Genomic DNA, 20,766 nt, shown 5'->3' on the forward strand with positions numbered 1-20,766 from the left:
TATAAAAATCCTCAATTTACATATGAAGAAAATAATCCTTCACATGTATCTTAAATTATTTATAGGGAGAAATGCTCTTCACCTGGCTGCTAAGTATGGACATGCATTGTGCCTACAAAAACTTCTACAGGTAGTGGAAGTGGTTAATCCTTTAGCTTTATTATTTTGACAACAAATCGTAGATGTATTTTTAACGTGTTTTTGGAATTTTAGATCAAAGAGAATAGTAAACTAACTTTGACTATGAGCTTACATATTTTTTCCATCATTTGTGAAGGAATGTGAACAATAAAGAGCAAAAACTCTGAGGGAAGTGAATTGCATAACTCAGTGTATTAAAAATAAATAACAAAGGCTTGACCTTCCTGTTGACATAGCTGAAGGTTGGAATTTTCTGTTGTCTAGACTATCGTGGAAGATAAAGTAATACAACATAGCATCTGTATATTTCTATACAAACATAGATAACTTATACTACATAATATTATTATATTTTTAATCAGGTAACCACAAAATTCTAACTAGTTGGTTAAAGTTCCCATCAAAGATTTCAGTCATTTTTATAAACATATTCACTAAGTTTCATAGCAGAACTCACTTGCTTTTCTGATTTAGTATCTCAAGTTTTAATTCTTTGTGAAAAAAAAACCCAAACAATACATATTTTCCTGTATTTCATGCCATTCATTATAATGTACCATATGTTTCCTGTTTGGTGAAATATTGTTAATTTAGTTATATAATGTTACTGTATTTGTTCCATGTCAGAATATTTCATGGATTGTCTGATAGTCTTTAGCTCTTTGATAAGTGGAATATTTTAAGATTAAATAACAGCTGTACATCTGAGTGTGGATATCTAATTTTAAAATAAAACTCTCCTACTTTACTAAGTTTTCTTTACTTTAACAGTACAATTGTCCCACTGAGCATGCAGACCTGCAGGGAAGAACTGCACTTCACGATGCAGGTGAGCAGAGGTTTCCCTTGTATACAAATATTTGTTAAAATGTCTAGTCATTTGAATTAATTTCAGGGTTTTAACACATAGATATTTATATAATTCATGGAGAAACAAAGAATATTAAAAACCAGTTTGCACAAATTAGGAATTTATTAGATTATACAACTTAAAAAGATTAATTCAGTCAGTATTTACAAGCCAGTCAGTTTGCTAGATACTAAAGGTACAAAGGTAGATAAACTATAATCCTGCTCACAAGGAGCTCCAAGCTGTGTGTGTGTGTGTGTGTGTGTGTGTGTGTGTGTGTGTGTGTGTGTGTGTGAGAGAGAGAGAGAGAAACAGAGAGAGAATGTGTGTGTGTGTGTTTCATATCTTTGGGAATTGGAGAAATGGGAAGAAGACTTTCCTTAAACTATGTTTACCTAATTAACATGTCTGAACCACTTTTTTCTCATTTGCAAAATGAAGTTAATAATACTACTGCAATAAGTAGTATTAATAAGTATAATCAAATCATAAGTAGTGCCTGGCACATAATAATTTCTTAATTAATGGTGGTAGTTGTTTTCCTTTAGAGATGTCAGTGCTGACTTTCATATCACTGTAATGTGCTATATTTTAAAAGAGATTTATACTGATTTTTAGATATTTTATTATACTTGTGTGTCTACATTTTTTTGCATTATTCTTTAGGTGTCTTAAAGAAAGTACTTTGAAAAAAGTTATATATTTAGGTATTTTTGGAATGTAAGAGAGCCTGACCTCTTTCTAAGTCTGATATTCCTACATTTAACTGTAAGGCCAAAGGAAAAAAAACAGTCTACTTTCTCTTTTCATGTATATGGAATATATGCAGTAGGTTAAGGTGGTCTGCACTGAAGACATATTATACTTCAAATTTCCTTCAAAATTTTATACCTTAATTTTTAAAAATTTTGCTTTTTGTATTTTATTTGTTTGTATGATAATTTCTCATACAATGCATTTCTTTTTTTTTAATATAGAAGGGTATTACTGTATTTGCAAAGCATTTTTCCATTATCATTTGAGCCTCACAATGACCCCTGTGAGTTAACTATATATTTTATTATCCCTGCTTTAAAAACTGGTACAACTTGACCAATTGAAATCTTAATATTTATTAGTTAGATGCATTAGCTAGGATGGAAACTAAGTTGCTGTAACAAAAGAACTCCAATATCAGCTGCTAATTAAAAAAATTGTTGAGCGATATATATTGACAGGTCACTCATGGTCATTTTAAAACGGAATTCTTTCTATCTTGTTTCTCCACTTACCTCTGAGTATCTTCCTTAACTGCAAGGTTGAAGCAGAGTTGTGGTCATAGCCGTATTCTAGCTAGCAGGAAGGAGGAGAGAGCCTAGCGGAATACATGCCCAAAGTCTAGAGCTCAGACTTGGAAGTAGTAGAATATTCTCCATTCATATTCTACTAATAGGAGCAAAATCAATTGGCTATATTTATCTGCAAGATAAATATAGGCTCAGAAATAAACTCTCTAGGTGACTAGTCCTATTCCGAAACCTACTCTATAGTAGAAGAGGAGGAGAACAAATTTTGGTAAAATACTGCATTTTCTGCTACAGTTCAACTCTCTGGCCTTCCAAATATCTCCAAAGCCCCTACTTTCCACATACTCCCAAAGGAGAGGATATATAAACAAACTCATTTACTTCATCTAGCTCAAAGTCTAGGATTTCTGGGTGGTTTGCAGTTTTCTCTTTTTGGCTTTAAACAGTTCTTCATGGTCTAGTAATATGTAAACTCTGGAATTTATTATGCTTTACATTTTTAAATTCTCATTTATAATTGGACCTAAAGGGTCGCTAATTTTACAGTTCCTGAATTAATGTATTCAGGTTTAGTTTATCTTTTTCTTAAAGCTGATTATACATTTTATATAAAAGATTTGCTGGATTAGAGATGAAAAGTGAAAATATACTTGATTTTCTTATGTTTGGTTTAATTCTATTATTTCACCAAAAAAAAAAGAATGCTCACTTTGTCAGTACTTTTTGTGCTTATAATTTATGTCAACTCATAAGGCTTAAAAAATTCATGGTGATTGTAAGCATAATCCTACTTCATGAATTTAACAATAATTTTTCCTAATATAAATATGAACTATAGTGTTAGTCAAAGAAGCATAATGTGATTTTATAATTATTAGCAAAATGACCTTACTTTGCATAAAGGTGGACACTGCAATCTCTGCTTTTATGAGAAATATGAATTGTATGATTCATACTTTACTTACTGTGACTATTCTATAAAAAATGGATATGATTCTTTAAAAAAACTGAGCCAACACTTCAAGGATCAAGTCAGTTATAGCCATGTTTAAAAATATACTGTAAGTACAAAATTGTAACTTTGATTTTTATTATCTGTGCTTATCCTTAGAATAGTAGTGTGTTCTTGTCTTCTGCAAGGTTGACATTATTTCTTGGTCCTAATAAATTGTAGACAATTTATAATATGATCTTGTCTAATCCATTTTCAGATGAAAAATTGATGCTTATAATGCTAAACTAAGAGTGAAGGATGTGAAGCTTGGTAGTTTAGAAATTGAAGAACTTATTCCTTATATGGACCTAGAAAAACACCATGTGTCTTACCAACAGATGTTCACCATTTATCATTTTCTTTTGTTCCTTAAAGCAATGGCAGATTGTCCTTCTAGCATACAGCTGCTTTGTGACCATGGGGCCTCTGTGAATGCCAAAGATGTGGTAAGTTTATGTTTATTCTCATTTCAACTCATGTATTCTAACTTCTACATTTTGGGAGATCTGTTGTCTTAATGCTGTTTTATTTTTCCTGTTGCTTAGGATGGGCGGACACCACTTGTTCTGGCTACTCAGATGAGTAGGCCAACAATATGTCAACTGCTGATAGATAGAGGAGCGGATGTTAATTCCAGAGACAAACAGAACAGGTAATTCTTTTATCATGGCTCCCAGATACCAGCTGGATACACAGGGATGGAAAGGCCAAGTCAAAGCAGCAGCTGTGTTCTCTGACTTGGCCTTTCTTTCCCCTGGGTTCTCCCCTTCTCTGGCTTGCTTTTCCTTGGAATTAACATCTACTTGTCAGTTTTCTTCAGAGTCTGCTGAAGGAAGAAGGAGAGGGAAATAGAGGAAGATGACAGGGTAAATGTGAATAAAAGCAGTGATTAGGCCTTATCTTTGGGTCAAAGAACTGAAGGAGAGAGGAATTATATCCCAGGTGTTTTAAGCTTAAAAAACTCTTTAATGAAATGGGTGCAAGTCAGATACACAGGAGAAGAATTTTAAAAGTACATCTATAGTTACTTCTTCATTAGTGAATCTTTTGAGTAAAGTGGTTCTTGAGTGTTCTGGAACTTGACATGTGTCAGTATAGATTTTCTCAAGGTGTTTTCTCTCCTTACTCTGCCAGGGTGCAGTGCCATCTCCTATTCTAAACCTGTCCATTTCTGTACTGCAGAGGTCCCTTGCTTTATTTTTGCTTCTGTATTTGATACTATTTTAGTTGGTGTGCTCTAATAATTTCTATCCAGAATTCTCCCTATCTCTGTCTGTAGGTCTAATGTATCACGGTGCTTGTTGGATTACAATTCTGATGTTTATGGTCACAAAGTATCTGAAACACCTTTCATTTAATTCAAGTATTAATAAAACTAAAATTTCTGGGATGTTTGTAGTTACTAGTAAAATTTTTGGTTTCTTTTGACTTAATTTTATTCTTCCAAACATGTATTCTATTGTTTGTAGTTTATTAGAAGTACAAAAGTATAAAAAATAGTCTTTAGTTGTCAGATTTTATAGCTGTAATTGTTTTCTTTACGTATCTCAAAGGAGGAAATTCTTAAGCAATTAAATGATGTGATTAAGAAAGTGGCTTTTTAATATTACTTTGTTTTTGTGGATACTATCATCTGATTCCAAGCATGATGAAGAAAATTGGATTTTAAAATTAAATTTTACTCCTGGGTGCGGTAGCTCATGCCTGTAATCCCAGCACTTTGGGAGGCCAAGGGGGGCAGATCACTTGAGGTCAGGAGTTCGAGACCAGCCTGGCCAACATGGCGAAACCACATCTCTACCAAAAATACAAAAATTAGCCAGGTGTGGTGGTGCGTGCCTATAATCCCAGCTACTTGGGAGGCTGAGGCAGGAGAATTACTTGAACCCAGGAGGCAGAAGTTGCAGTGACCTGAGATCATGCCACTGCACTGGCAACAGAGTGAGACTCTTGTCTCAAAAAAAAAAAAATTAAATTAAATTAAATTTTAGGATCAGAGAGGGATAATCTGGTTGATCTACATACAGTGCTTTATATTTTTTATAGCTCTTACATTTTTCAAAGCATTTTATCTATGTTTTTTCATTGGGCGTTCACAAAAGGCCAATGAGGCAGGGCAGTGTATATTGTATAGACTAAATAGCAGATGGTTTTCAACGTAATTTATAACCTTAATTTCTAATACTCTATATTCATTTCTTTTTTTCCTGTTTTATATGTAGCATTTTTTAAATAACAAAAAACTTTGTTAATGCCTGTTTTGTACAGAATTTCTTATCAGCAACTACAGGGGAGTTGGGGGACAAGGCTGGAATATGAGAAACACAGCATACATAACAGAGAAAAGGCAAGAGTCAGTTTCCTTAAGAGATCCAATATTCACAATTGAAGACAGAGTTAGATATAGGATATGTCATTTCATTTCATTACGTGTTGGTTAGCTCAACCCTAAAAAATAGAGGATTAGACAAAATAATTTCTAGGGTCCTTCTAGATTTTCATGACAATTATTTTGTTGCATGATTAACATTTGCTGATGTACTGTGAGATGTTTGAGTGCCAGTGATCCATGTTGCATGGCGTTAGTTGTAGTCTGAAGATGTGAAGGTCTCCAGGTAGAAGAATCAAGGTTCTTCTAAGCAGGAACATCAGGAATGGAATCTGATACTTCTCTTGGAGGACAAGGGATTCTTAGGGGAGGTTTGCATGATGTGGTTCAGTTCATGAAGGGATTGGAAAAGTTGGGTTTTGAGCACATGGGGTGACAGTATCAGTTGTGGAAAATTTTTGTGGTGATTATTTACCTGTAGGACACTGAAGAAGTGGAATAAATGAGGTTGGTTTGGTAGTAGAAGTAATTAAAGGATATAAGGATATAGAAGACAAAGCAAATGTTTTTATAAATGCCATGAATATAAAGTAAAATCTGTATCTGTAACAGGCATGACTTCTTAAAGTAGTGTCTATTCTTCGAGAAGGGAGCCTCTGGCAGAATATTTTCACAATATTTCCTTGGAGTTTTCTCAGTCTTTTGCTCTTCCATTTTTCCATTTAGAACCGCCCTCATGCTAGGTTGCGAATATGGTTGCAGAGATGCAGTAGAAGTCTTAATTAAAAATGGTGCTGATATAAGCTTGCTGGATGCGCTTGGCCATGATAGTTCTTACTATGCAAGAATTGGTGACAATCTGGACATTCTAACCTTGTTGAAGACTGCATCGGAAAATACCAACAAAGGTATCAGCAGTTTTCTGTAACTAGAAAAGTCCACATTAACGAAGAGCCACTTTTTAAAAGACTTAGGTAGTAGAACTACAGTTTATAAGAAGCAAAACATTCCTTACGGATAAACAGTATTGGTTCATTTCCCTCTACAACATGGATTTGCTTACTTGCATTATAGTCACTTGCTTTGAGGCAGTGTGTGTTGCATATATAATCTGGTTTATCCAGTGAACACTAAGACACTGGAATAACTTCAGAACTGAGAAGGAAGAGTCAAGTGTTTTACTAATTTTTTTTTTTTTTTGATGAAGAGGGGTGAACCTCCCAACTTTTTATACTTACAGAGTTTTAAAGAATCATTGTTTAAACATGTATGTAAAATATTCAGCTGATAGTTTATCAAATGCCTATGCCATGATTTTTTATGTTTTTTTAAAAAAACTGGAAAATACAGAAAAGCACAATGAATAAAGTTAGTCACTCATTACCACTGAGGAGCCTCTGTTAACATTTTGAGAAATATCCTTCTAGTCTTTTCCCATTAAATTGAATTCACCTGTAAATCTGAATTGTAGCTTACTTTTTTATGTAACCTATTTTGAAGGCCTTTCCCTCAAAAATACTTTTTCTATAGTATGATTTTTATTGATGTGTGAGATTCCATTTATTTAAGTTTCATTTAATAAAGCAGTTTTCTACAGGTAGTGTTTAAGCTATTTATAATTATTCATTAGTATACAAAGGTTGTGACTGTCCTTATGCATAAATATTTTAGTATATTTTTATTACCTTTTAGGGTCAATTCCTAGAAATGGAATCACTGAGTCTCAGGGCATGCACATTTCTTTAAGCCTTTGGTCTATGTTGACAAATTGCCTTCCAATTTAGGAGCTTTTTAAATTTTCTCCCCCTCCTTTTTTTTAGATATGGGGTCTCCCTTTGTTGCCCAGGCTAGAGTATAGTGGTGCCATCATAGCTCACTGCAATCTCAAACTCCTGGGCTCAAGCTATCTTGCCACCTCAGCCTCATGAGTAGCTGGGACTACAGGCATGTACCACCATGGCCAGCTAATTTTTTATATTTTTTTTTGTAGAGATGGGGTCTTGCTATGTTGCCCAGGCTGGTCTTGAACTCCTAGCCTCAAGTGATCCTCCTGCCCCAGCCTCCCAAAGTGCTGGGATTACAGGTGTGAGCCACCATACCCAGCCTAAATAAATTTCCCATTTTTTACCTGCCTCCCATGCTTAGTCTTTAATCTTACCTACTTGAATATTGTTATAAAAAACTTGCTAATTTGATAGGCAAAAGTGAGATGTCATTGTTTTAAGCATACGTTTTAGAAATAAAACTAAAAAGTTGTAAGCTTTAGAGGAAACTCTAAAGTTTATTTATTTAATATTGACTCAGTTGTATAGTTAGGGAATGCATACCTACCCCAAGTTAACCTGCCATTTTGTTGTTTCTCTTTTTCTCTAAATCTTAGGGAGAGAACTTTGGAAGAAAGGACCATCTTTGCAACAGGTAGATATTAATTTTAATTTTAAAGAATTACATGTATTGTATAGTTTAAAGTGTTTAGTAAAACTAGTTAATAGTTATGCATAACTATTCTGAGTTTAAATGTGTTCTATCTCTCTTCTCAGTTAATCAAGCCCATGTAGATTCTGGGTACTTAGATCATGAGGTCCTATCAAGATACTATCACTTAGCTTGAGACACAGTAGATCTCAGTTTCAATGAAGGTATCCAATGGGAAAGAAATAGCCTCCTGATTGGGGCCGTGAGCATTCAACTTTTTCAAGTAGGAGACATTGTAACTTGTTAAATGATGAACTTTAGCTTGGCAGATCATAGACAGTTTCCCCCAGTCTCCCTTAATAACAGGACAAAATATTAACTGTTATGGGAAAATTCTTTCAATGTAATAAGAAATGAAGAAAACAGAGTTCTAAACTGATTATATATTGTGATTTCAATGCCACTGTTAGCGTTTTTATTTCTTCTTCAGTCTTTTTTTCTGTGTGTATTTAATTGAGGACTTTACAGAATAACAACACATGAAATAATTTGTGCTTTGCACTAAATTTATTATTAAATTACTATTTAACCTTGTTTTGATGTCCCGGTTTGTGAAATGTCTTATGTTTTCTGCTAATCTGTTTGTGTTAAAGTAAGCGGGGTTGGTTTACAGTACCGCGGCTCAAAAGCTAGTGTAGGCAGCTTTCCTCTCTTGCTGACTGTTCCCTTCCAGGCTTTCAGCTTTTCTCTAGTGAGAGGAACCTAAGCATTTGCAAATCCTGAAGAGAAAGCAAGCAGGTACCTTGAGCAATTCTGATTATCATCCTGTGTCATTTTTCTACCTCTCACCTGAATCTGAAAGCTACATTTTTTAAAAATTTTACTTTTAAGTTCTGGGATACATGTGCTGAATGTGCCAGTTTGTTACATAGGTATACATGTGTCATGGTAGTTTGCTGCACTTATCATGAAAGTTACATTAAAGCTTGTTTTCCTTTTCAATCCATCTGAATTAATATGTTCATATATGGGTCATGTCTGTTGACACTTTTCCATCTGGAGCAACTGTTCCAGCCTTCTCCCCTGTGCCTCATATAACCTAAGTGTGAGTAGAGTGAAAAAAAATGTACACTGCTATGACTGTACTAGCCATCTCACACAGAATCAGAGAAAAATGATTCCTGAAATATATAGATATTTAGAATAAAAAGAATTATTGAATATTAATATGGGAATGGTTCTCTGCTCAGTGCTCTAGGAAATATTGAGGTGAATACAAGGAGTTAATATTCTACTAGGAACAGAAAGACACACTGCTCCTAATTACTGTGTTTCCATCATTTATTGAATACACTTACTAAATATATGCCGTAAATAGGACTTTTTTTTAAATACTAAGGCACATGTAATCTCTGTTTTCAAGAAGCCTACAGTATAGTTGCAAATGTAAGACACACTCAGTTGTTTGTTCACAGATATCTGTTGAACATCTACAACATGCCAACTACTATTCTAAGTGCTGGGAATATTATAGTGTACGAAGTCTCTGTCCTTATGGAACTCCTAGCTTAGTGAGAGGTGAACAATAAGCAAAGGAATATTTAGTATCATAGCAGATGCTATGGAGAAAAACAAAACAGAATTAAGGGATGAAGAAGGAGTGGGTAGAGGTCTGTGGGAGAAGCCTCACAGGCTGAGGGAAGGGCAGGTGCCCAGCCCCTGATGAGGGAGCAGGTTAGACATGTTCATGGGGCAGCAGCAGACAAGTGTGATAGGAGCGATGTGCCCATCGTGGAGGGAGCAGAAGAGGCTGCTAAAGTAACAAAGTGCTAGATTAAGAAGGACCTTGTATGATAAGGACTTTGGATATGTACCCACCAGTAACTACTAGATGGCAGAAGGCAGGACATGTGCACCCCAATCAGTGGTGCACGTGATCAGATCGCTGCTAAGTGGAGCCAGAGGTGCAAGAGAGGTTCTTTTAGTGTGCTAATAACAAGACTTGTCAGGAAGATGGATCTTAATTAAAGGATGGGGTTGATTTAGTATGTCTGAGTTAGGATATAGTGGAGGCAGTGGGTGAGGATTATGAAGTGAAGATTGGGAATGAAAGTGGTGTGATCAGGTGAGCTGTGAGAAGATGTCAGATTCCACTTGAAGACCAGTACTTTGGTAGAAGGAATGAGGCTGGAAACATAGTTAGGGCCAAATTGTGGATATAGAATATTTTTAAAATAGGAGTTTTTCCTCTAGTTCTGATCCAAACTCATTTGAATAAGAGTTTAAAAACTTGATCAAGCAAAGGTAAACAAATAATACAAAACATGAGAAAATTATCTTGAAGAATTAAAGCAGTAGTTTTTTTTTAACCTAATTAGAAAGGAAGAAATAAATAGCTTTCTACATTAGTTATTGTGGAGATTTAAAGATCATTTTGGTTTTTTTAAAAGGGGGGTTATTCTCTTGTTTAATAATTATGTTGTGTTTTTGTTAAAGCAAATCTCTAAGCTGGAATAAAGTTTCAAAGCAGTAAGTTACAAAAACAGAACATACACCCAACCAAGTTATTTAAAGACCTTTTTTATTGCTTGGGTCAGAGGGACTGTCTGTTTCTTCCTTACCATACCTCTTGATATTTTATTTTGGTGGTGCTCAGAGAAGTAAATAATTTCCGTATTGTCTTTACAAATTAATGTGACTTTCCCTTTCTCTTCCTTTTTCTTTTTTTTAAATTGAGTTCTTTTAGGAGTAGTTGGCAATGCAGTGCTTTATAGCCCAACTTTTGTTATGCATTTATTACAAATTCTCCTTTTTAAAATTTTGTGACTTTAGTTAAAATAAATCCTTAATAATACTTTAAAATTTGTTATTATTTAGTATTTTTAAATAAGTTATACTTGATTTATATAAAACATAGTCTTAAAGGTCCTTTCCATTTTGGAGTTTTAAATAGAAACACTGCCACCTTGTGTTATGTGCAGCAAATGTTGGATAAACTGAAAATCACTAACTGGGTGTATTGCCAATTGAGGAAAATATACCTTTCTGTATTCTTAGACTTGCTGACCTGTGTTTTCTTATGTTTTACCAAAGCGAAATTTGACACACATGCAAGATGAAGTAAATGTGAAGTCACATCAGAGGGAGCATCAAAATATTCAGGTAAAAAGAAAAAAATAACGGTATCTTCCTTTAAAAACAGTTCCAGTATTTGTAGTGAGATTGAGACAGAAGAGAGGAAGCAAGAGAGTGGGTGAAATGAGTGGGGCAAAGACAGGGAAGCTCGTTAAAATTGTTTGTGATTCTCTTTTTTTGCCTAATCTCTTCTATTTATTTATTTATTTATTTAGAGATGGGGTCTGGCTTTGTTGCCCAGGCTGGAGTGCAGTGGCACCATCTCGGCTCACTGCAACCTCTACCTCCCAGGTTCAAGTGATCCTCCTGCCTCAGCCCTTCTAGTAGCTGGGATTACAGACATGTGCCACCATGCCTGGCTAATTTTTGTATTTTTAGTAGAGACCGGGTTTCACCATGTTGGCCAGGCTGGTCTCGAACTCCTGACCTCAGGTGATCCACCCGCCTCAGCCTCCCAAAGTGTTGGGATTACAAGCGTGAGCCACCACACCCGGCTGCCTAATCTCTTCTTAAAGAATTGCCTTTTGTTATCAATGTTTGAGTGCAGTATTATAAAATTTAATTATATAACGCTAGAAGTATGGTGTAGAAAGTATTGTTTAATATAATATATATAGAAAAAGCAACTTTATATAACTGTTTGATTTAAATGTGTCTGTTTTGTGATGTAAACCATACATTTGTGTTTATTTTAGAAAATTATAGTATTAAAAATGATCATTAATGTAAATTAAATCTGATTTTTTTCTTATTTTCTATTTTGATTGAGAAAAATAATTTTGTTAAACTAACCACACAGTACTTTTTGGCTTTTCTATTGGTCAAAGTTTCCAAATAATATTATGAGGATTATTTTAGAGGAAGGACCCATAATTAATTTTATGACTGAAACACCATTAAATGATAAATTGAATAGCTGTTTTCAGTGTAATAAAAGCATTTTATTTGGATTTTCTTAGTTTACTATGTAGTGTAAGAAAATGAACTATGTCCTTAAATTCGAGCCTTTATCTTTTACCAGAGCACTGAAAATGATGATTAGTTCAACAAAAGCATTAGAAGAGTCTCATAAATTTGGGAGGTCTTAAGCAAAAGTTAAAATGGTGTGTTCTTTTGCTCTTTTCTGTGTCTAGATGCTTTTTATTTTTTCTTTATTGGAATTACGATGATTTGCCCTCTTGTAGTGTATACTTGTATTTATTAGCTATTATAGGATAGTAATTTTCTGTTTTATTTTTGATCTGTAGATTTTAAATCATTGGCATATCATTGAAATTACTGTATCTTTGTACTTAGTGTTTTACATATGTATGTACCTGTATGGTAGTGAACTGCTTTTAAAAATTTCTTCTTTAAGAATTTGCTCTTTTAAGATTGGCCTGGCACCTTGTTGTCTTTATTATTTAAGGATTTGGAGATTGAAAATGAAGATTTGAAAGAGAGGTTGAGAAAAATTCAGCAAGAACAAAGAATACTTTTGGATAAAGTCAATGGTTTACAGTTACAGCTGAATGAGGTAAATAAATCTGCATAATAAAAAATAAAAAAACTGTCTTACTACATCAATAGCAAATTGTTAATGATTGTGCTAAAGAAGGTAAAATTAGCTCATTGCACTTCAGAGGAGTTAAATCTTACTGGGGACCAGGATTTTTACATGAAATTTTACATTTAAAGTAGTATAAGCTAACAAGTAAGGACAGTGTAAAGAATGTTCAGGGAAGTGAGGAGAGACCATTGTGGGCTGCTGCTTCTGTGGGGGGTACTTCCTGTGGGAGATGGTACTTCTGTTGAATTTTGAAGAAAGTAAGAGGGAATCAGAGGCATTCCAGAGAACACTGTGATGAGCAAAATCACAGAAACAGTGACCTGTAATATATTCCTTGTTGTATAAAAAAATTGGAAATACGAGAAATATCCATAAATCATTTTTTAGAGGGAAAGTAGAGTATATATGAAATCTAGTATAATCAGTTCACTCTTTAAATATACATTTTATTATGTACAGGACTTACCACAGGTGAAATCTTATGTGATACTTGCATTTCAAAATTAAGAAGTAACTGCGTGATTGGTACAGCTGTGTCCTTGTGATTCTAATTTTCCATATCACTTTAATATCTTGCTATCTATGTTAGATTTTCCTAAAATTGAACATATGCAAAAGCAAAAGGCTGAACTATAGTTAGGGCCATGGGATTGGAGAGGAAAGAGTAGACAGAAGATATGAGGACGAAGAACAAGTAGGACTTGGTGGTTGATAGGTTCTCAAGAGAATCAAAAGTGCTTCTGATTCTGGATAGTGAGAAGAATGAATGACAACTCATACAACAGAATTGTACATAATTTTCTTCTCATATCCTTGGCCCTAGTCTTAAAGACATTTGCCAATCTTTTTAAAATATCTTTGCCAAGTTCATGCCTTTTAAAATAGGCTTTTAAGAATGAAAATATTTTGTGTTCTTTTTAAATTTAGGAAGTTATGGTTGCTGATGATCTGGAAAGCGAGGTAGGATGACATTTTATTTTAAACCATTAAAATTGTTTTAGGAATTGAAGATGATATATAGTAGTAAAGGTTTAAGTCCTGAATTGAGATAGAGACCAGGATTTTATTTCTGGTTATTAAACGGAAATTCAAAATCTATACATGACTAAAAAAGGATGTTTTGAATGTAGTGGCATAGATTATTGTAGGCATTTTGTTGTTATTGCCTCTGAAAATCTTACTTTCTGTGAAACTTGTCCTGAAAATAATGTAAAATTCTAAACATAAAGAAAATGTCTGAAAACATTAAGATTGAAAACAGATTTGAATTCTTTATGATTTTGTTTATAGATATTGTATGTTTCATTAGTATATTTGTAGAAATTATCAACTCTATTAGTAGTTAAAGTTCACCAGGTTGGAGGATTCATTAACTCCCGTCCTCAATGTAATTCCAATTCACGTTTTCTAAAACACATTTTTAACCCACTTCCAAGCACGGGGTGATTTTACTCTATTTATTCTGTTTCATTTCAGAGAGAAAAGCTGAAGTCCCTTTTGGCAGCTAAAGAAAAGCAACATGAAGAAAGCTTAAGGACTATTGAGGCTCTGAAAAATAGATTTAAATATTTTGAGGTATAGAAAGGTTAAATTATTTCCTGTAATTCATAATGGGTAATGGTAAGGCTCTTGGCATCATACTTGAATTTGAATTATAAATCTCTTATTTATAGTGTGACCTTGAGCTGCTTATTTAAAGTCTTTGAACTTGTTGCCTCTTTGGCAAAACTGGGGTGATTGTCTCTTTCTCCACATAGTTACAAAGGTTAAGTGAGATCATTTTAAATTGACTAGCATGTAATTGACATTTAGTGTCATTCTAGTTTCTCTTCATTGTCCATCCTTACCTTTTTAAAACGTCGTATTTCTACCTGTATATTTGCAGTGAGTATAATGATAATAAAAAGCATTCATATAAATGAATGATTATATGTCTAGGATTATCTCAGAAAGGATTTATCACTGGGCATCACCAAAGGTAGCTGATTCAGCATGAATCTTTTATCTTTGTTGGTGAATGCAGCCCCAAAGTACACTAAAAAAGTGCCTTAGTCCATTCGTGCTGCTCTAACAAAATAAAGAAAATTTATAAAGAACAAATTTATTTCTCCCAGTTCTGGAGGCTGGAAAGTCCAAGATCAAGGCTCTGGCATTCATGTCTGGTGCGGGCTTTTGCTGCATCCTCACTTGGCAGAAGGCAAAAGGGCAAAAAGGAGCCTAAGTGAAGCCCTCGTGATTTAATCAGTTTCCAAAAGGCCCCACCTCTTAATACCACCACAGTGGGAATTAAGTTTCAACACATTTTGGCAGACATTCAGACCATAGCAAAAATAATATTTTTCTTTGTAAATAAAAAACTATGTGTGCATTATGAAAAATAATATAAAACATGTATGAATCTCACAATGTTGCAAGAGATAAGTCAGACACAAAGAGTACATACTGCATGATTCTATTTTTATGAAGTTCAAAAGCAGATAAAACTAATCTATGATGTTAGAGATTAGAATAGAGACCACCCTTTGGTGAGGGGTTACTGAGTAAGGTGTGTGAGGAAACTTTTGGTGTTCTGGAAGTGTTTTATATCTTAATCTGGGTTGTGTATAATTACAAAAGGTATGCATATGCAAAAATTCATTGTATTATACACACTTAATATGTGTACATATTTATGTGACTGAATTTTCAAGATTATTCAGAAACACCATTTTATAACCCAAAGAATGATCTAGCTATAGTGACTTCTATCTTCTTCACATTTGAAGACTCTTTTTTAGGTTAATTGTGAAACTGGTGATTGCTAATATTTTAATAGCACTGACCATGTACTTTGCATTCTTGTCGTGCATCAAAAAACAAATCAACTCTGTGTGATAAGTTTTATTGTCACCTGACTTCACAGGTAAGGAGGTTGAGGCACAGAGAGGTTTACCCATGAGGGGTTTCACAAATAATAAGTGACAGAGTCGGGACTTGAACCCAAGCATCTGACTCCTTTGTGCTTTTAACTACAATCCTAGTTTTACACTTAGAATTACTTGAATGAGAAAATTTAGGAGTATATACGGGGCCTTTTAAGTATTAATCAAAGTATAATATAATTTGGGTATTATTTATGTATATATTTCTTCTAGGAGCTAGACTTTTGCATGTCTTAAGTGTAGGGTATAGGCCAGGCGCAGTGTCTCACGCCTGTAATCCCAGCACTTTTGGGAGGCCAAGGTGGGTGGATCACTTAAGGTCAGGAGTTTGAAACCAGCATGGCCAACATGGCAAAGCTCCGTCTTTACTAAAAATACAAAAATTAGCAGGGCGTGGTGGAACATGCCTGTAATACCAGCTACTCAGGAGGCTGAAGCAGGAGAATTGCTTGAAGCCGGGAGGTGGAGGTTGCAATGAGTGAGATCACACCACTGCACTCCAGCCTGGGTGACAGAGTGAGACTCTGTCTCAAGGGGAAGAAAAAAAAAAAAAGATGTTTTTCTGTAGCTTTAGACAAACAATTTGTCTAAATTGTCAAGTCTATAACATAATAGTCATAAAAGTAACTTATTTTTCTTATAAAAATACATATTTACTTTAGAAAAATAAGAAAATACATTTAAACTGAAAGCAGATGCAAAAGACACCTATAATATTAACTCTGCTAGCACCTGACTGAAATTCTTTCAAACATTTGCACATAATTTGTGTGTTATATACTCATTCAACAGGTGGGATCATATAGTACATCCTGTTTTATAACTGTTCCCATTCAATATGATGGGGACATTTTCCTCAGTCACTACGTATTCATTGTGATAAAATTTTATGCTAGATATGATTTTTTACTTTCAAACAGAAAATTACAGGTCCCACTTTATATGTGACCCAGTATTTATAACAGCAACCATTAAAAACTACTAAGAATTTGCCCGGGCGTGGTGTCTCAGCCTGTGATCCCAACACTTTGGAAGGCCCAGGCAAGTGGATCACTTGAGCTCAGGTGTTCGAGACAAGCCTGGGCAACATGGTGAAATCCCGTCTCTACCAAAAACACAAAAATTAGCTGGGCGAGGTGGTGCATGCCTATAATCCCAGCTACTTGGGTGGCTGAGGAAGGAGAATCACTTGAACCCAGGAGGTGGAGGCTACAATGAGCCAAGGTCATGCCTCTGCACTCCAGCTTGGGCGACAGAGTAAGACGTTGTCTCAAAACCAACCAACCAACCAACCAACAAACTACTAAGAATTCATCATTTACAAACATTGAATATCTACTGCTGTATTATCTCACATGCTTAAAAAAGCTTAACTGTCAAAAGAATTACTGTTATGAGTTATGTATAATAACATGTAGCTATTTCCCTTATATGTATAAAAATATGGGGAAAATAGATATTTTAGAATGAGGCTGATTTTATATTACGACTTTTATATTTGTTTTCATTTGAGTAATAAAGATAATAAGACCAAATTAAGTTTTTTGAACTCCTTATGTGCATAGCACCCCCTAATACATGTATGAGGCCATTTAGTAGTTATTGTAAACTTTAGCATTAAATATTCCATAGAACAAAGAGCTTAACTAAGCTTATAGGTGTTTTTTCATACTGTGAGGGCACTAATGATTAATGGAGGTGGCATTAATTTAGTCATGGAATTGTGGACTGTTTTATCGTGGTCAACTACTTCAGAGTTTGGTATGTAGCTTTTAGGACTGATACACCTAGATACACAAATACGAACTACATCTGCCTGTCCTTACTCTTCATTTCACTCTGGGGTTTTTTGTTTTGTTTTGTTTTTGAGACAGGATCTCACTCTGTCACCCAGGTTGGAGTGCAGTGGTGTGATCACCACTCACTGTAGCCTTGACCTCCCCGGGCTCAGGTGATCCTCCCACCTCAGCCTCCTGAGTACCTTGGGTTACCCTGCCCAGCTAATGTTTTTGTGTGTGTGTGTGTTTGTTTTTTATTTATTTATTTATTTATTTTTGAGAAGAAGTTTCACTCTTGTTGCCCAGGCTGGAGTGCAATGGGCATGATCTCGGCTCACTGCAACCTCCGCCTCCCAGGTTCAAGCAGTTCTCCTGGCTCAGCCTCCCAAGTAGCTGAGATTACAGGTGCCCGCCACCACGCCCAGCTAATTTTTTGTATTTTTAGTAGAGACGGGGTTTCACTATGTTGGCCAGGCTGGTCTTGAACTCCCGACCTCAGGCAATCCACCTGCCTCAGCCTCCCGAAGTGCTGGGATTGCAGGCATGAGCCACCGCGCCCAGCTCGTTTTTGTATTTTTTTGTGAGGACGAGGTCTCACCACGTTGCCTAGGCTGGTTTCAAACTCCTGGGCTCAAGTGATCTACCTGTCTCAGCCTTCCAAAGTACTGGGATTATAGGTGTGAGCCACTGTGCCTGGCCTATTCTTACCCTTGAAGTGTAGTATTTTAATTTATGTATTAGATTCTTTGTATTTGGCTTACTTGGGAAAAGGAGCAACCCAGTATATTTTGATTCACTGTAGCTGGAGTTTCTCTATTATTTCCTAACTAATGGATTGATGGATTTATTACTACGTGTAGGTCTCTGCCTCAGTTTCATTTCCTGCTCTCTGTCTCCTTTTACTTTCAAAGTACTTGGTATTTTATAAACTCTGGAAGAAGGGGTTATGTTGATACTTCATAGTCAATGAGGTAGGGTTTCTGCTTCCTACAGTGGTAAAGTAAAATGAGTTATTGACATGAATGTGGCCACTTCCTTCCTTTTGAGGTAAAGCAGTAGCAAACAGTAGTCTTTGAAAGTTGTTTCAGTTCATTTAGGGCTCACTTTTTTTTTTTTCTTTTGAGCAATAAAGATTTTTTTTAAAACACTTGGCTGCTTTTATTAAAATGCTTAGTGAAGTACTTTATTCCCAGCTGATCTCTCTAAGTGTTGCTAGTGTTGTTTCTTTTTGTGGGTTTGAGTAGAATAATGCTCCGGAGAAACAGGAATGTCAAAAATGTGGTTTTGATGACTGCATCATTTATTTAGAGCTAAAACAGATACAGAATTTAACAAAATGAGGCAGCATTCACCCTAAAATATTTTATGCTTCTGATTTCAGAGTGATCATTTAGGATCAGGAAGTCATTTCAGTAACCGTAAGTATAAAAGTATGGATTTTCATTACAGTTCACCTAGTTCAAGCAAAGAAGAATGTTTATTCTTACTTGTTTAACTATACAGGAATAACTGTACAAGATATTCCTGCTGCTAAACTTCATCAACACATGGAACTAGGAAGACGTTAAGATGACTATTGTAACTTCTAACATATTCTGATTATTGCTGAAGCTCTGATTCTCCTTAGCTACCTGTATTTTAAAATTGTATATTGGATGAATTACCAAATTTGCCTTGTTGATTAGTAGACATAGACGTTCGTCTTGTGATATTTAGGGTTCATTTTTTTATGGAAAGAACATAAACATAATTTTCTAATTTGGAGAAATCAGTCTTAATGCAAGTAGGCATTTTAAAATTACATTTATGATTTTTAGACTCTACATAATCTTTTTTATTCTGCAATGTTAAACAGTTTCTCTAGAAAATCTGTTTTTGTTTGTTTCCTAGTGACTATTAAACTATCCTCTCCTACAACAGTAATATTTATGCTATAAATTTAAATCATCATTTTTGTTTTGATTGATTATAAGATACATGTTTTATTATCATGTAGCCTAGTTTAAGAGTCCTCGATGTTTCTGAAATTTTAGTGATTCTGCTGAGAGAGAGCATAGAAAAAAATAAGAAAAAAATAAAAACCAACCTAGCATCTGTTGTTCAGTGGATTGTAGGTACTTCTGTTTATAGAAATAATAAGGGGAAAATGGGTATTTTAGAATGAGGATACTTTTGTGTTGTACCTCTTGCTTCTCTTTTATTTGAATAATAAAGGAAATAACATCAAATTAATGTTTAGCCTACTTCAGTATGGATATTGAAGTTAAAATGTCATTTATTTGCATTTATTTAGGAAAAGAAGATATGCTTCTTAAACAAGGTCAGATGTATATGGCAGACTCACAGGTAATAACTTTTTTTTTTAATTTTAAAAAACATTTAAAGAAAATTTTTGTGCCTTTATAAAGAGAGGAGAAAGCAGCATTGTATATTAAGTATATATACGTAGAGTGAGGTTTTCATTATCAAAGACAAGTTGGTCCCGCTTTCTTGAGTTTAATAAAAACAGATATTGCTGTTTCTGGTGCCCTCTAGAGGGTTTTTGATGGTAGTGGTTATAGTAAGAGATTTGAATTATAGTTTAATTGCATTTGATACTAAGTTTCTGTTCATTAACAGTGATCAGTTAACTTCATATTTGCCCATATAAAGGGGAGGACAAATATGAATAATTCAAAATATAATTTTTTTTCCTCTTGATCCAGGGCAAAAGCAGTTCAGATTTAACTAACAGTAAATCTGTAGGGATCTGCAGCGAGCTCTATCCTTGCCTCCTCAGAGGAAAGGATTCGGCTGAGGGGCAGAAGTAGGTTTAAGGCAGAGGGAGAGACGAAGGGAAATTTTAGGGCAGGAGTGAGTTTATTAAAAAGTGTTAGAGCAGGAACAAAAGGAAGCAAAGTATACTTGGAAGAAGGCCAAGTGGGCAGCTTGAGAGATCCCAGTGCCCTGTTCAGCCCTTGGCTTGGGATTTTTATACACTGGCTTGGTTTTGGGGTTTGCATTTCTCCTCCCTTGATTCTTCTCTTGGGGGCAGGCTATCTGCATGCATAGTGGCCTGTCAGCACTTAGGAGGGGCCACATGTGTAGTGCCTTTACTAAGGTTGTGCACATGCTCTCTAGGGGCTGTTTTCCTTTACCAGTCAAATGCCCCCAGAAGAAGGTCATACATCCACCATTTTGCCTCTTAGTGCGCATGCTTGAGCCTGCTCACCCAGCTCTGGAGATCTTATCAGGAAGCTGCTGTCACCAGCTCCAGGTGTTTTCTGTCTATTGGGAGACTCTCTTTCATGGTGCTGGCTGTGACCAATCATTCGCTTGACAACTCTGATAACTAGCGGGTTTATTTTCGTGGTATTTTTATAATTTAG

At 35.0% G+C, this 20,766-nt stretch overlaps 1 protein-coding gene across 4 annotated transcripts in view; it reads left to right on the forward strand.

Annotated features, from left to right (window-relative positions):
• The window catches only part of UACA (uveal autoantigen with coiled-coil domains and ankyrin repeats), a 105,580-nt gene that overhangs the window by 71,363 nt on the left and 13,451 nt on the right, over window positions 1-20,766 (forward strand). For 3 of the 4 annotated variants that reach the window (XM_058427758.1, XM_032175052.2, XM_032175054.2), the window contains exons 4-15: window positions 66-130; window positions 913-970; window positions 3,647-3,717; window positions 3,817-3,923; window positions 6,327-6,508; window positions 7,981-8,018; window positions 11,109-11,177; window positions 12,559-12,666; window positions 13,627-13,659; window positions 14,176-14,274; window positions 18,780-18,816; window positions 19,692-19,744. In XM_058427758.1, the coding sequence (XP_058283741.1) occupies window positions 66-130; window positions 913-970; window positions 3,647-3,717; window positions 3,817-3,923; window positions 6,327-6,508; window positions 7,981-8,018; window positions 11,109-11,177; window positions 12,559-12,666; window positions 13,627-13,659; window positions 14,176-14,274; window positions 18,780-18,816; window positions 19,692-19,744 (920 nt within the window). Of the gene's footprint in view, window positions 1-65; window positions 131-912; window positions 971-3,646; window positions 3,718-3,816; window positions 3,924-6,326; window positions 6,509-7,980; window positions 8,019-9,248; window positions 10,545-11,108; window positions 11,178-12,558; window positions 12,667-13,626; window positions 13,660-14,175; window positions 14,275-18,779; window positions 18,817-19,691; window positions 19,745-20,766 lie in introns of those variants that run through there. The other variant, XM_032175055.2, reaches the window with a different exon arrangement.

Source organism: Hylobates moloch, unplaced genomic scaffold, assembly GCF_009828535.3.
Source record: "Hylobates moloch isolate HMO894 unplaced genomic scaffold, HMol_V3 SCAFFOLD_14, whole genome shotgun sequence".
In the NCBI taxonomy this organism is placed as follows: domain Eukaryota; kingdom Metazoa; phylum Chordata; class Mammalia; order Primates; family Hylobatidae; genus Hylobates; species Hylobates moloch.